The sequence below is a fragment of the Melozone crissalis genome, unplaced genomic scaffold (genome assembly GCF_028551555.1).
Source record: "Melozone crissalis strain CALT ecotype California unplaced genomic scaffold, PUWL_Pcris_2 ptg000045l_1, whole genome shotgun sequence".
NCBI classification, from domain to species: domain Eukaryota; kingdom Metazoa; phylum Chordata; class Aves; order Passeriformes; family Passerellidae; genus Melozone; species Melozone crissalis.
This window is the reverse complement of record NW_026535823.1, coordinates 21,640,023-21,653,931: the sequence shown is the minus strand read 5'-3', so window position 1 is coordinate 21,653,931 and position 13,909 is coordinate 21,640,023. Positions and strand designations below refer to the sequence as shown.

The 13,909-nt window shown below is 40.0% G+C and overlaps 1 protein-coding gene across 1 annotated transcript in view; it reads right to left on the bottom strand.

The window, feature by feature from the left end:
• The window catches only part of PIGK (phosphatidylinositol glycan anchor biosynthesis class K), a 65,728-nt gene extending 53,063 nt beyond the window's left edge, over positions 1-12,665 (bottom strand). The window contains 10 exon segments of the mRNA XM_054286224.1: positions 3,175-3,285; positions 4,018-4,135; positions 4,479-4,575; positions 4,922-5,033; positions 6,299-6,434; positions 8,486-8,577; positions 10,602-10,655; positions 12,108-12,298; positions 12,301-12,534; positions 12,537-12,665. Of these exon segments, the coding sequence (XP_054142199.1) occupies positions 3,175-3,285; positions 4,018-4,135; positions 4,479-4,575; positions 4,922-5,033; positions 6,299-6,434; positions 8,486-8,577; positions 10,602-10,655; positions 12,108-12,298; positions 12,301-12,534; positions 12,537-12,648 (1,257 nt within the window). The 5' untranslated portion in view covers positions 12,649-12,665.
• Between the last annotated feature and the right edge of the window lie 1,244 nt (positions 12,666-13,909).

The following is a 13,909-nucleotide window of genomic DNA, read 5'->3' as shown; positions in this document are numbered from 1 at the left end:
ATCTGGCTTTTCTTCATAGAGGACAGATTCTACCTCCCCATTCCTCCCTTCTGCTCTATTCCAGTTTCTCTTTTATCCCTTTTTAGCCCAAGCCTGTAAGCAGCATTAGGCTGCTTGTCCAGGGACACCTCAGTTCTCTTTCACCTTTACCTGAAGCAGACAAGCACACATATACACTCAGCTCTTATTTTCAAGATTCCCAACTCTCTTGCTGGCTGCTATCACACAGCTGCTAAAGAAAAGATGGGGAAAATCATCCCCTTGTTATCCTCCCTGTGGTGAAAATGAACTAAACTCATCAGCATCATGCTTCCCATACAAAAGCCATTTGTTAATGCACACACGAATTTGCTACAGTTCTCATTTTCACCAAAACACTATCCATTTTCTCCAGCTTTGCTCCAATTAAGGACACAAACATAAAAACTAATTATCTGAACTAAACCATAAAAAGTAAGCATTTGCTTTAATCCCACTATTTGAAGCATAAATTATGCTACAGTTATACAAGTAAGTCTCTCGCCAAGGTTTTGAGTAGGAACGTCCTAAAAAACTGCATCAGCATGAAAGTGGGAAACTGATACTGCACCCAACTAATTCTAACCTGTCCTGCAACAGTTTACTGCCACAACATATTGATATGAATTTGAACAAAAATATCAAGTGGCAATGAGAAGAAGACTTCAGTGTTAAAAACCTACCCATCCACTACCACTCTGAGAAAGGACTGCAAACCAATTATACCACAACAGACTAATACTAATAACCAAGGTCTTCTGACAAAAAAAAGGAAAAGGCAAACACTGGCTAGGTTAAGCACACTTTTTCCTATATTAAATTCTCCAAATTTTAATTTTTTTTCCAAACAGAGTTAAGAACTCCCCTGACTTTGTTATCTTAACTTTTCTAACAACAATTTAGCTATTTTATGATAAATGACACCTCATTTAGAAATTGATTTGAATCTTATTTTAAAAGTTCAAATGTACAACATTTCCATGTACAAATGTACAAATTTCAATGTAGTCTTTATTTTCAGGGAATTGTGATCAAACCTATAGTCAGTCACTTGCACAGCTTTATGCTATCCCTTAGCAACACAGATGGAGCAGGTGGGGAGTAGGTGGAGTGGATTATGAAAAATGATGTGTCATTCTTTGCAGGAATGTAATATCCAAATCCTAGGTGCATGTGAAGAGAAGCTGTTTCAAGAGTGGTTAGAGAAAAGTAAAGAGGTAACAGGATAGAAGAGGTATAACAAATACACAGTACTTCAAGAGAAGACATTAGACGTATCAGAAGATTGAACAACTGAAGATCATTTAATTTTAAAGCTAAGTAGTGAGCAATGCAAGTTACCCTGATCTTGGAAAGCATTAATTTAAACTTAAAACATCAGAGTTGGAGAGTAGGATAGAGTACCTTCAGTGCCAGAGTACCTCCTGCAACTGCTGGCATAAAAACAGGTTTGTATCTTTACTATGGACTAACCATATGTCATTTCGGAACTCTTAGATGAAGCCTTGAAAAGCACTAACTCAAAGTCAAGTGGTCACATTTGTTGAAATGTATGCAGATTACAACCCAGTAACTGATCACACAATGGTCTGGGTTGCAAGAGACCTTAAAGATCACCAAGTTCCACTTTCCTGCCAGGGGCAGGGACACCTCCCACTAGACCAGGCCCTGAAGTCCCATCCAACCTGGCCTTGAACAGATCATCACAAATCACAATATATTTGTGTCCCTTCTCTTGAACTCCCCAAGCATCAATCAGCAGATCAATGCATGATAAGATGACTTACATGATGTAAGGAATTTACCAGTATGGAAAACTTCCCTCAGCTATTTCTGAGTATTTGGCATAGTAGCAAAAACACAGTTAGGTATCTTCTCTGAAGAGCTCAAAAAGTACTTGGCCAGCTAACAAACTTCGACACTTCTCACAATAATCAGATTAACATCCTCCTGGCCAGCCCACTGATACCACTTCCCAGAGAGTGTCTTACACAGTAGAAAGTCCTGTTCCTTTTTATTACCTTTTATTATTAACACAAATTAATTTGAATGAACAGGCTAGTCAAAGATACTTAATCAATAAAGAACTTGCATGTTTTTATTTATCAAGATTTATTTTAAACTTACCTGTATCCCATAATTAGAAGGTATTATATTACAGGACAGAATTTAATTCCCATAGAAATAAGTAAAAGAACCTTGAGTCTTAGCCATTGAATCAATTCTGCCAAGTGTGGGTTGTTTAGAGAGAATTCTAGCACACATGTAGCAGTCAGGCTAACACCATCCTCTGTAGACAGAGGGTGGCATAAAACTTTTGAGCAGCTGCTCCTTTTACAGAAAAGAATCTACGACAATGTGTAGCTCTTAGATTACTGATGTGGCACAGCAGGATTTACTGCTACAAGGTACCAAAGTAAAACCCATTACTACAAAAAAACCTAGCATTGGAACAGGTATTAAGGGTTAATAGAGCAAATAAAATATGGCTACTTTTATGTCATCTCACCAGTGTATATATCTTACTGCTAGAGAGACATTTTCATAAATTTCGTCATATTTTACCGGGTTGGATTCTTTTCTTCCTTCTGCTTCATACCTGAAATCTACAGTAACATTTGCCTCAGCTATAATTAAGTTCAAACACTGATGGATTTGTACCTATCTTACTCTGGAATCTAAGCAGATATACAGATAAATTAGTCTCTGCAGGAATTTGTGAGTGCACTGTTAGAATGTTTAATCACATGATGTTGTTTTGCAAAACAACATCAATGCCTGCTTTTCCACATCTGCAAAGTGTCTGCTATTCTGATTTTAGAAGCTTTCTGCTAAAATATTTCACATGCAAAGGCTTCATTCCATTTATACAAATATCTAATGAATACCTTATTATTTTTTTCAGTGGAAATACAAAATCTGGCTAATTTTGGTTATTTTTTTCTGGAGCCAGCAAAGCACTTTCAAATGAGGACAATCCTTGAAGTGTTACACAACTACATTTAACAATAGAAAAAAAATCCTCCCTCCAAAGCTGCTTCTGAGAGAAACAGCAGGAGCATAAAAAGCATTTGAAGAACCCTACAGACAAAATAGATTAGTTTTGGAACTATTAAAGTCATTAGCATATTCATGAATGTTGAGTATTCTACTTACTAGGTCATTCATATTTGTCTGACTGGCTGGATGGATTTCTTCCAAGAACTCTAACACATAGAAGGTGTATCTGTCCATGAGGTGAACGCCAATCCCCAGGTCAGGCTGATGCTTTAAAAACAACACACAGCGGTTATTGGGCATTTGCAGGAGAGAACTCAGCATTCAGGAGAAGGAACAGAATGTAATAGCATATTGCAAAAGTTAAGCTTGATTCTTTTTGTTCTTAGGCAAATTATGCAAAGAAAATGGCTAGCTGTGAAGAAACCTAGTGCTGATAGGCTGAACAATGCAGCTTACCTATAAACTGTATCCTGGTAATATCTATGTTGCCCAAAAGGCAGGGAACCCCTTTTTAATGGTCCAGCATCGATCTGTGGACTTTGAAAACAGGGCTGGAAGAGCCAGTGTATCTTATAGCAGTGCATGGGTTCAGATAATCCTGACCAGCTGCTTTTGGTCTGCCTGGGATCTCTCCTATGGCTCCTTCTGTAATTCAGCTGGGATATAATTACAGCAGGTGAAGGATAGCATTTTGTTTTGTTTTCTATCAAGTTTAGTAAGTCCTAGATTGAATATTCCTCACACCCATCTCTCAGCAGTCTTCCCATCAGATTCTTTACTATCCCTAGACAATGCATATACTGGCCAGCAAGCACAGAAATCCATCATTAGCCTGGTTCTTTGGGACAGCACACTTACAAGTTTTGTCAAACCCCCACAAAATACCTTATACATTCAGCAATTTGAATAAGAGAAATCTTTAGTTAAAAGTCAGTAGGAATTGTGCTTCTAATTCAGGCATTCTGAAAACTGTCTTAAGGATCAGATAAATCTACTTACTGATAAAGAATCTTCTCCTACTTGGCTGCTAGCCAAGGCCATTATATTGGGTGAATAAAATCGTTCATACATGGATGCTCCTTGACAAGTATCAATAATAAACAACAATTCATTGTACCTGAAAAAAGAAAACAGCCTCCTTACCCATTTCTACTTAAACACCATATACATACTTTGCTTTTTAGTTACCAGGGCAGCTGCTCAGAACCTAAGGAACAGGAGCTCACCCTGATCAGTTTTAGCATGTGAATTTGCCCAGAGCAATACCTTTGAGCAGCTCTAACTGCAGGAAGCTGAAAGCAAAAACTAAAACTCTGCTCTCTGAATGCAAACTCTCAGAAAATGTTATGGACAACCAACAGTATCACTGCTGCAGGTAAGCAAGGCATACCAGAAAGACACACTTAAGAGTATGTTCAGGATATTCAATATTCAATGTCTACATAATGCTTATTTCTTACCTTCTTTTCTGCCACATTTGTTCAAAGGCATCAGCAAGCTCTACATTTGTGATTTCTTCAGAATCCTGAAATTTTAGGAAACCATTTCCACCATGGCCTGACAGAAAAATCAGAAGTTGGGCAAGGATATAGGTTAAAGGAAGATACACAGCCTTGTTGATCATTTTTCTAAAACAAGGTAAACACAATTTTCTTTCTACAGAAACAGTCCAACAAAACAAAACATCAGTACAGTAAAAAAAATACACATACACCATTTCAACAGGAAACTATACTGGCTTAATACTGCTTTACAGGCATTTTTTCTTAATTAGAATAACATGCTAAAACCAGAAAAAAAATCTTTTGGTCGATCCTTTTGTGCATTTGGACTACTGATGCTTTCAACAAACGCATCCAACTGAGCAAGCATCAATAGACTGTACACAGAAACCTGCAATTACCTGTCATATATATTAAAATATTGCTTCTGTCATCAGAAAGAAGACGTTTCGATCGTGGTGTGCTTGGTGGGATTCTTCCCGTTAAAACACGCAAGAAATTTTCCACAGTAACCTATGAATAGAAGCATAAAGTCATTTTCTAAGTTAGAATGACATGAGTCTTTTTTATCTAAAGATAAAAATATTGATCAGCCATAGGCTGGGTTACAGAAATTAAATAATGGAATGTATCTATAATGCAGTGTATCTAACCAGACATAGTACAGCATTGTATAAACTGCATAAACATTTTCTGTGTAAGGTTTTACTTCAGGTTAAGAATCATGTAGTACTTTTTATTATACTCTATTAACACCAGCTAGTTGCTTAATTATATCCAATAAATCTACCACCATTATTAAATACAATTTTAAAATACATTTACATTGATCTAAAAACCTGTCAGCATATAGCTTCATTGTGCCAAAGCTGCTCCTGTACTCACAAAATGCTCCAACATTAGCGTGTGTTACCATGGAAAAACAAAAGTTTAAATTCCCTCTGCAACTCAGGAAAGAAAAAACAAGATCAATTCAGTTACATAAATGTGAGTGATCAGATGAGATCCATCTGAGTGGTGACTGCAACACATCCTATAAAACACCACTTCCCTTTTAAGTACACGTGCACAGCTCAAATGCCAGCAACAAATCCATACCCAGGAAAAAACATGACAAAAAGAATGTAGCTCTATTCCAGTTCTGTCTCTTCACTTTTTTGTATAAAGCTTCAGAGAAATAAAACATCTACTATATACTTAAATACAATCCAATAAACCTTTAGCAATAATTCTATAGCACTATTGAACCAAGAAACTAGTGTGTAATTTTGTCTCAACTGGTAAAGACACTCCTGGTATGAAGGAATATTACATGAAAAGAAAGGTGACAGAATGCAGATTTTTATTCACTAATTGCTTTGCAGTAATGATTAAGTTATGGCTTTTGTTTTATTTTAGGAGCATATGCTTAAGATTAGGAATTAGAGTACAGCTACCTAATAAACAATTCACCTGCACACCAAAATTTTCACAGTAATTTCTGTGTTGCCAAGATGAGACACTGAGCAGTCATTTCCAGAGAAATTTCAGTAATGTGATTCTATTCCATTATTTAAAATAGACACACTAAACATGATTCCAGTACAAGGAACTTCAAATACAAACAAATATCAAGGAGGGGAGGGGTAGGTATTTTACTCTCACCACTGATAATAAAAGCCCAGCCCAAAACCAGTAATATGAACAGAAAGACTTCCTCAAACTTTACAGATGCTGCATAAATCTTTAAACTAACACTAGAAAATAAAGACTCAGTGTTTTAATTAAAGCACAGTTACCTCATAGCTTCTGTAATCCACTTCCACATCATCTCCATAGACATTCAGCTCCATGTTTTTATGACTAAACACAGTAGCAGGTTTGGGATTTCTGGGATTACATGCCATATCGTCTGCCAGCATCAAGACAATGTGACTGTGAAAGATAAGAAAAAAACTATTTCAGACATTCTGCTTTCACATAACAGTCAAACAGAAATTAGAACAACACTCCTCAACAATTACAACAATCGCTTGGATCATTAAAAAGATTCCTAGAATTGCAAGTGAAACTTTGCAGAATTATACCCTATTTCCTTATGAGCATCCTCAGTATCACAGATGTGACACACAGAAATGCAGCTGGCTATCATTTATCCACAGGACTAAGGCCAAAGATGAGCAGGGGAGTATTTGACATCAGCAACTTTAGTACACAGGCTTGCCTGGACCTAGGGGGGTAGAGCTCTTAATAAAATAATTCAGATTTTTAAAGGGCACTAAAACCAACCAACTCCAAGAATCATAATAAATGTTTATTTTTTGGATGTGATTTTGAAGTTTGTTGGGAATTTTTGGTTGGGTTTTTTTTTTTGCCTTGTCAGTATTTTGAAAGAAGTCTTGCAGCAAATAAAGAAAAACACATAAAGTATGTTTGCCTAAGGAAAAAACATGCTCAAATCCACATAAAAATTGCTGTAAAGGCTAAATAAACAGCTATCTCTCGCTCTCTTTTTAGGTCTTCTCCAATGTCTTGGAGAGTGTTCTTGTCTCTAGTCCAAAGCATTGCTGGCTTTTTTGAGATTAATTCCAGATCTTTGGATATGGATAAGCAATGGATCTTGCTACTGAACACAGAAATCTCAGTGACACCATAGTTCTTGCAGTATTTCTAAAACTCACACTTATTTTGACTTTAACGGTAAAGACAGACGGATGCAAAGAAGATGAAAGTTCTCAGGTAAGGGCAGAATTGATGACAGAATTTCTGAGGCAGTGCCAAGGGCACCTGTGCTTCAAAGGCTGCACAGGAGAGAAGACAGCTGCTCCTGAATGACATCCTCAAGAACAAAAGCATCTTTCTGTGCCTTTCAGCCCACAGCACTTCTGCAGTGCATTCTCTTGGATTTGTAACCCCAAAATGCATCTAAAAATTGAGTTTCAAACTCCACTCTTTCAAAAACCAGAAAGTCACTCCTTTTTTTCTTTTTTTTTTAATATAAGAAACACAGGGAACAGGATGTTACTGTCAGTGCATTCATAGTTGAGTGGGAGTTAACTGGGGACTCCAAGTGTGCAGTTTTGGACTTGGACCTTGGACAAAAAAATGCCAAACTAATTCAATCCATCAGAACATGCATTTTGCAGTGATGAAGCAGGCCACACTTCTTCAGGCAGACATGCTGGGGAAACTACCAGTCCTCTAAACTACCATTAAAAACCAGGACCACAAGGAATTCTATAGAAGCCTACGGTATATATAGGTTATTACACAATGGATGCTGGTGCCTTAAATTCACTTCCACAGTTCTGACAGAAATTAATTACACTCTGAAACAGCTGGAAGGAGCTGTCCCAACACTGCTAGAACTCTGAGTAGGAACACAAAGATACTTTAGAACCTTCCTATTCCCTTTGTCAAAGAAGAGATACTGTTCTAACCCTTGTGCATCACTAGGGAAACACAACTTGTACAGACAAAAAACTGGTTCGTCAAATAAAATCATGCAAAATGGATTTTTTCAAGGCAACTGTCAATATACAGGAGTTTCTCCTATAGTTCAGAGCCTTTAAAGATTCAATATAGTTACAGATGTGGAAGTCTTACATCTTAGTACAGTCACAGTTACCAACACCTCCACACTAAAAGGAAATTAAAGTACAGCAAGACTCACCTCTCACAGTAGTACTGCCTTTGCTTAGTGCATTTAACAGCTTTCACATTACTTCCAACCATTTGCTAAGTGGTACATTTTAGTGGCTAGATCTAATTAGCCTGTTCCAAAAGGAACATTTTATTATGCAACTTGCTGCTTTTCCTTTGGAACAATATTGCTGCACTTTTCATCACATTGATGTGTTTGCATTCTTCCTTTTTACTTTTATCCAGTTAAACTGGGAAGAAAAATGTATTTCCATACTGATTCAGATAGCATGAGAACTTTAGTAGCCCATTTGCAAGAACTGGATCCACCAAGATTTCCTCACCTATCAGGAATGCCCAGCCTCTTGACACTTCTGTACACGGAAAGAGTATTTGCCACATGACGATAATTAAACCAGAATCGAGATGTACACACCTTGAAACAGAAAAAAAACGACATTAAACAGTGCAAAGATTCAAATTGGCCTGACACATTGCATCAGAACAACGTGATTACGGGAATATTTAAAAAATAGTGACAACTCAGAAAGAATATAGTAACACCAAGAAACTCATTATATAAGTTATGCAATTTTTAGTTGTCCCAAGGCAAAAAATTCTGATAATAAAAGTTCAAAAAAAAAGTTCCTAGCATACTGACTCAAGATAAAATTGTTATAAACCCTTACTAAATATAGAAGGTGACACTTTGGGGAATAATCCAGCAACAGCAAGTAGATAAAATAAATTTTTTCATTTGCTTTCTCCTTATCAAATGGAAGAGAGATCAAAGGAAGAGTTCGCTCTCAATAGCAATCCCATTCTGGGAGCATTCTTCCACAAAGGCACAAGTGAATTAATTCATGCAGAAGCCACACACAGGGGAAAATGCACTGAGTACATTTGCATTTATGGAGTCAAAGTAAGAGTAAAGTGAGCTCTAACCAATACAAATACAAATGAATCTGGATACAAATTCTCAGAGTTTAATTCCTACTGTTCTAACAGGCAAGGGGTCAGGGCTCAGCCATTCCCTTTACTTACACACTCCCTAAATCAGGTTCTCATTCAGACATTCCAAAAGCTTCTAGAAAAGGTGACTTTAAAACCACAAAAACAGAGATGCAGGAAAAAATCATTTAGATAGTTTCTTAATTTTCCAGCCCTAAATGTAAAGCTGTCAGTCACACCACGTAGCATCTCTTTCTCTGCTCTTTCCATAATAAGAACTGAGTTGTAGCTTAAGTAATAATAAAATTCAGCCTGAAAGGATCCCCTTGTGTATCTATTACCCTGTCAGTTAGGAATCCCAGAAAACCCCACAGGAATCAGTCCATGAGGACATTTGCCTTTCAGTAAGACTTAATGCTCTGAAAACAAACTGTGTCCAACTTAGCTGAGACATTTCAAGGTACTATCACCTGCACCCTGCCTCCAGTACCTCCCTTAGAACACAGTGGAAAGTGTCAGAGCTTTAAATATAGGTATCCACACTGCAGCACATTAATTCAAGCTATTGATGAGGTGGGATTGCAGTTTGATCCCAGGTTTGAAGTGCCTGACAGCAGTAACCTCTCCCTGCTTTGCTGCTTAAAATATTAGTAGCAACTATTACAAAACTCAACAATGAACCACTAAGAAAATAAAACCAGCAGAAAATCTGTTCAGCACAGACAGTATAGGTTCTTGGACCTAATTTTCCACCTTCTTTATGTGTTTTTATCGGTACTAATAAAAGCATCTATTTGTTAATAGTATTAAAATAGTATGTTATGTTTTAATAGTTCAAGTTTGTACATTGTAAAATATAAAAGTTATTTCTTCAATTAGTTACTGTTAACTTTCCTTTTATATTGCTCGGTTTTAGTATCTGGGAAACAAACAGCTGCTACTGAGTAATTACAACAGTGTTCTGAAACAAATTAGTCATTAAGACCTGAATTGTGATTAAGAACCAATTGTGCAGCATGATTCAAAGGTAATAAAAGTTACATGGCAAAGAAAAAAGAAAGGGTACAAACAGTCGATCTAAACACTGTATTGCCTCAACTGATCTTATTCCCAGTCTGTTATCACAAGTTAACAAATTGAATAAGAACAAAAATGATACAAATTCTACCTTTCTGCTCAAAGAGACCAGACTTCCCTGGTATCAGAATTACACCTTTTTTTCAACATGCAGTATGCTAATTTAACTATTTTAATGCTTTTGGAACTTTTGTTTTATGAATCCTGCCATATAGCTAGATACACTGAGTGCTTGAAATTTGGTCATATTGAAAAGACAATTTCATTATAGTGTAATGAATTTGCAGGCACAATTTGAAATTTATTTATTTCCAAATGTTTATCTTTCTATTTCTTTCAAATGAGCATGACTCTTGAATGACTGTTGCAATTGCAGCTCCTGATGAAAAACTGTCAACATTATTGGAGGAAAACAACCTGGACCATGCTTACCAAAACTGCCCAGTTATTCGTATGTCCACTTCTAAAAAACTGCTCTGCTTGATCCTGAAAGATGAAAAAAATTTAGATTTTTCAGCAATAAGAAAGAAATGACCACTCATCATTTTGTTATTTCCACAATAGTGTTCAATGCACATGTTTACCACACATTAATACTGAATAAACCTTAGAAAAGCTAGAAGAGAGGTGGTTTTCTTAACATTTGCACATTTCATGTTAATGCTCCAAATATTTCCCTGAAACTTGCTACAGAACAAAGAGGAACTACTAGTCACTTGCACCTTAGCTAAAAAAGCCCACACACCTCTATGCCAAAGGACACTCCAAGAACAAGATAATGTGATTTATTGACCTACAGTTTCATCCCTAATGAGAAGAGAGCCTAGGATTCAATTCAATTCAATTTTCAAAAGCAGGTAAGAGAATCTGCAGTTTGAACCCACTTTAAATCCAAGGCACTTACACTTATCTTCCAAAATCAGGATCTATGACAGCAACCTTCTGTATAAATCTGTGTTCTCCACAGTTCCCACTTTCCTTTGATAAGAGGCCCCTTTCTCCTTAACAGGGAGCATAAATCAGGACACAACAAGGGGATAAGACTTCACAGAGGTAAGGGAATAAGTCTGTCATGGGACAACAACCCAAATCTGCTGACTCTTAAATCAGACTCTATTAACTCTGAGGAGTTCTGGGATGATGCTCGTGGTCTTACACAAAACACACAGTAACAGAAATACTGTTGTACTTCAAGTAGCAAACAACCTGCAGTTTAATTAGTCATCCAGAGATTGTAAGAATATTTCTATTGTTCAGGGTGCGGGGGTTGTTTGGTCCTAGTTGTAATTAATTTCAAGCATAACAACTTGTTAATAACGCAGAATTCAAAAGCAAACAACACTCCAGATGCAGCGTGGGCACAGCGCATTAAGCTAATTGCTGAAACATGAAATTACTCCCACCTGACAAACCCACTGGCACCTGCCGTGTGCAAGCGGGCACCGGGCCGGGGAGCCCGGGCCGCTGCTCCGCCCTGGGAGCGCCCGCGCCCGGCCCGGGGCACACCGGACGGGGCCCGCCGGCTCCGGCAAGGGGTAGCAGACACCCAATACAAGTTATAGTGTGTGGCAGAGAGAAAGTGAATTTCAGAAACCCGCAAGAGGATGAAAACAAAATGAGGGTTTGTAACTTTCAGCAGTTTGAACAAGGCACCGGCGCTCTCGACACACAGAGCGCCGCGGTTCCGCCCACGGGGCAGCGCCGGGAGGCTCCGCCCGCCGGGAGGCAGCGCTGGTGACCGCGGCTCAGTATCGGTGCCCGTGGTACCGACAGGGCCCCTCCTGCGAGCCGCCAGCCTCCGGACAGCTCTGCGGGCAGCCCACGGGTTCGCTCGGTGCCCGCCGAGGGGTGGCGATGGGGACGCGGCAGCACCGAGCCCCAGGCGCCGCCCGCCCGCCCGCTCGCTCTCGGCCCCGCCGCGGCTCCCCAGCCCCGTACCTGGAGGCCGCCGGGCAGCGCCGCGCCGCAGCAGCCCAGCAGCAGCAGCAGCGCGGCGGCGGCGCGGGCCCGGGAGGCGCCGGGCACGGCAGCCGCCATCTCAGCCCGCCTCCTGCGCGGCCCGGCCGCGGCTGCCGGAAGGGGGGCGGCGGCCTGTGCGCAAGTTCCGCGGGCGGGAGCGCCGCCGGCCCGGGCCGTGCCCTGCCCGCTGCCGCCGGCCCGGCGCCGCGGGAGCGGGGCCGCTGCTGGGGGCGCTCCGGGGGCTCTGGTCACGCACTGAGCTCTCCCGGCTCTCCCAGCCTGCCGGGCTGGCAGGGCAGAGGCGGTAATGGCAGCCGGTCTGGCGTTGCCTTGGGCACCCGAGTGCGCCGTGGCTCCGTCGTGAGCTGGGGCTGGAAAACACCGGCCGCGCATCCGCCGTCGGCTCGTTGGCTCCTGCGGGGTAACAGCAGCCCTTCCTCTCAGCCACCTTCCAAGAATTCCGTGAAATCCTGGGCTCTAAGAGGGCAGGGCATGGCGGGCTGTGAGCCCAGGGTGTCATCAGGTCTTGGTGGCCGCAGGGCTACCTTGGAGAGCGGAGGGGACGGCTCGGGAGAGGGACCAGCTTTGGCAAGGGAGGGAGTGGGACGTAAAGGTAGATTTTTTTTTTTTCATGAAGCCTTGCTATAGCTTTGCCTGTAGTGTATTCATCCCTCAGAGCTGATGCATCATCAAATTTTTATTTCAATGTATTGAACCACTTGGTATGATTCTTTTATTTCTACTATCTCATCTTGTCACTGCTTTGTTCAATTGCCTGATGCCTTCCATCAGTGAAGATGCAGAATCTGCCCTGAACCATGGAAGCTATATCTTGCTCCATGTACGTGTCACCAGTAATGACTTTCTCAGACAGGAGCACATTTCCATGTATTGATGTTGGAATTTCAATAGCATCACATTTGCTGTTTTAAAGCATCATTGGTTTCCTTGACAAAAACAATCACCTGTTATTAGATGGTACTTACTCCCTTCAGAATACCATAGCCACCAGCTCCTGTTGTGCCTGAACCCTTCTGTGTGAGCCTCTTGTGAACCTACTGAGAAGTGCTATGGTTGTCAATGTCTGTTCGTATCTGCTTGTAAGCTGCACTGTTTATCTTCTTCCAGAAAGCTAAATGAATTTAGGGCCAAACTTAAGCTTTATTCTTGCCCCTTCAAATGCTTCCACTTAGGTCTCTTGATCATTCTCAGATGTGGTCATGATGTGTCAGTATTCTAAAGGATAGACAAGGATAATACTAAAGGATCTCTCCAAGCATGTATTCATGCAGTTTGGTAAACTGATGAGTTGATTTCATTTCACTCAGATAGCACCTCAATACCTTTCTGCTCCCATGTGGAATTGGCCAGGAAACCTGTGACGAGGTCTGAGCCTGTGACTGAACTTCTTTCAGTTAGGCTTACTTCCTTGCTCTTTGCACTTATTACAAATATTCATCCTTTGGTAACATCCTTTTCACACAGAAATAATGTCAGCAGCTGTATCCTGATGATACATCTTTGAACCAGACATAAGTCTTGATGTTTGTACCATGTGAAAAGTTATGTCAAATACGGCCAAAAGGTTACTTTTGGTTTACCAAGAAACATTCCTGACATGAGAGGTAATGAACGTCTTTTCTGTGAATAAAATTTAAAATCATCCTGTTTGCTTACAAACTCCTGAACCTCCTGAAATTTGTATCAGAGGTGACTGTAACTTTTTCATTCTCTGGAATGCTAGACTTTATAATTTTAATAGCATTCTTTAAAGGTTACTG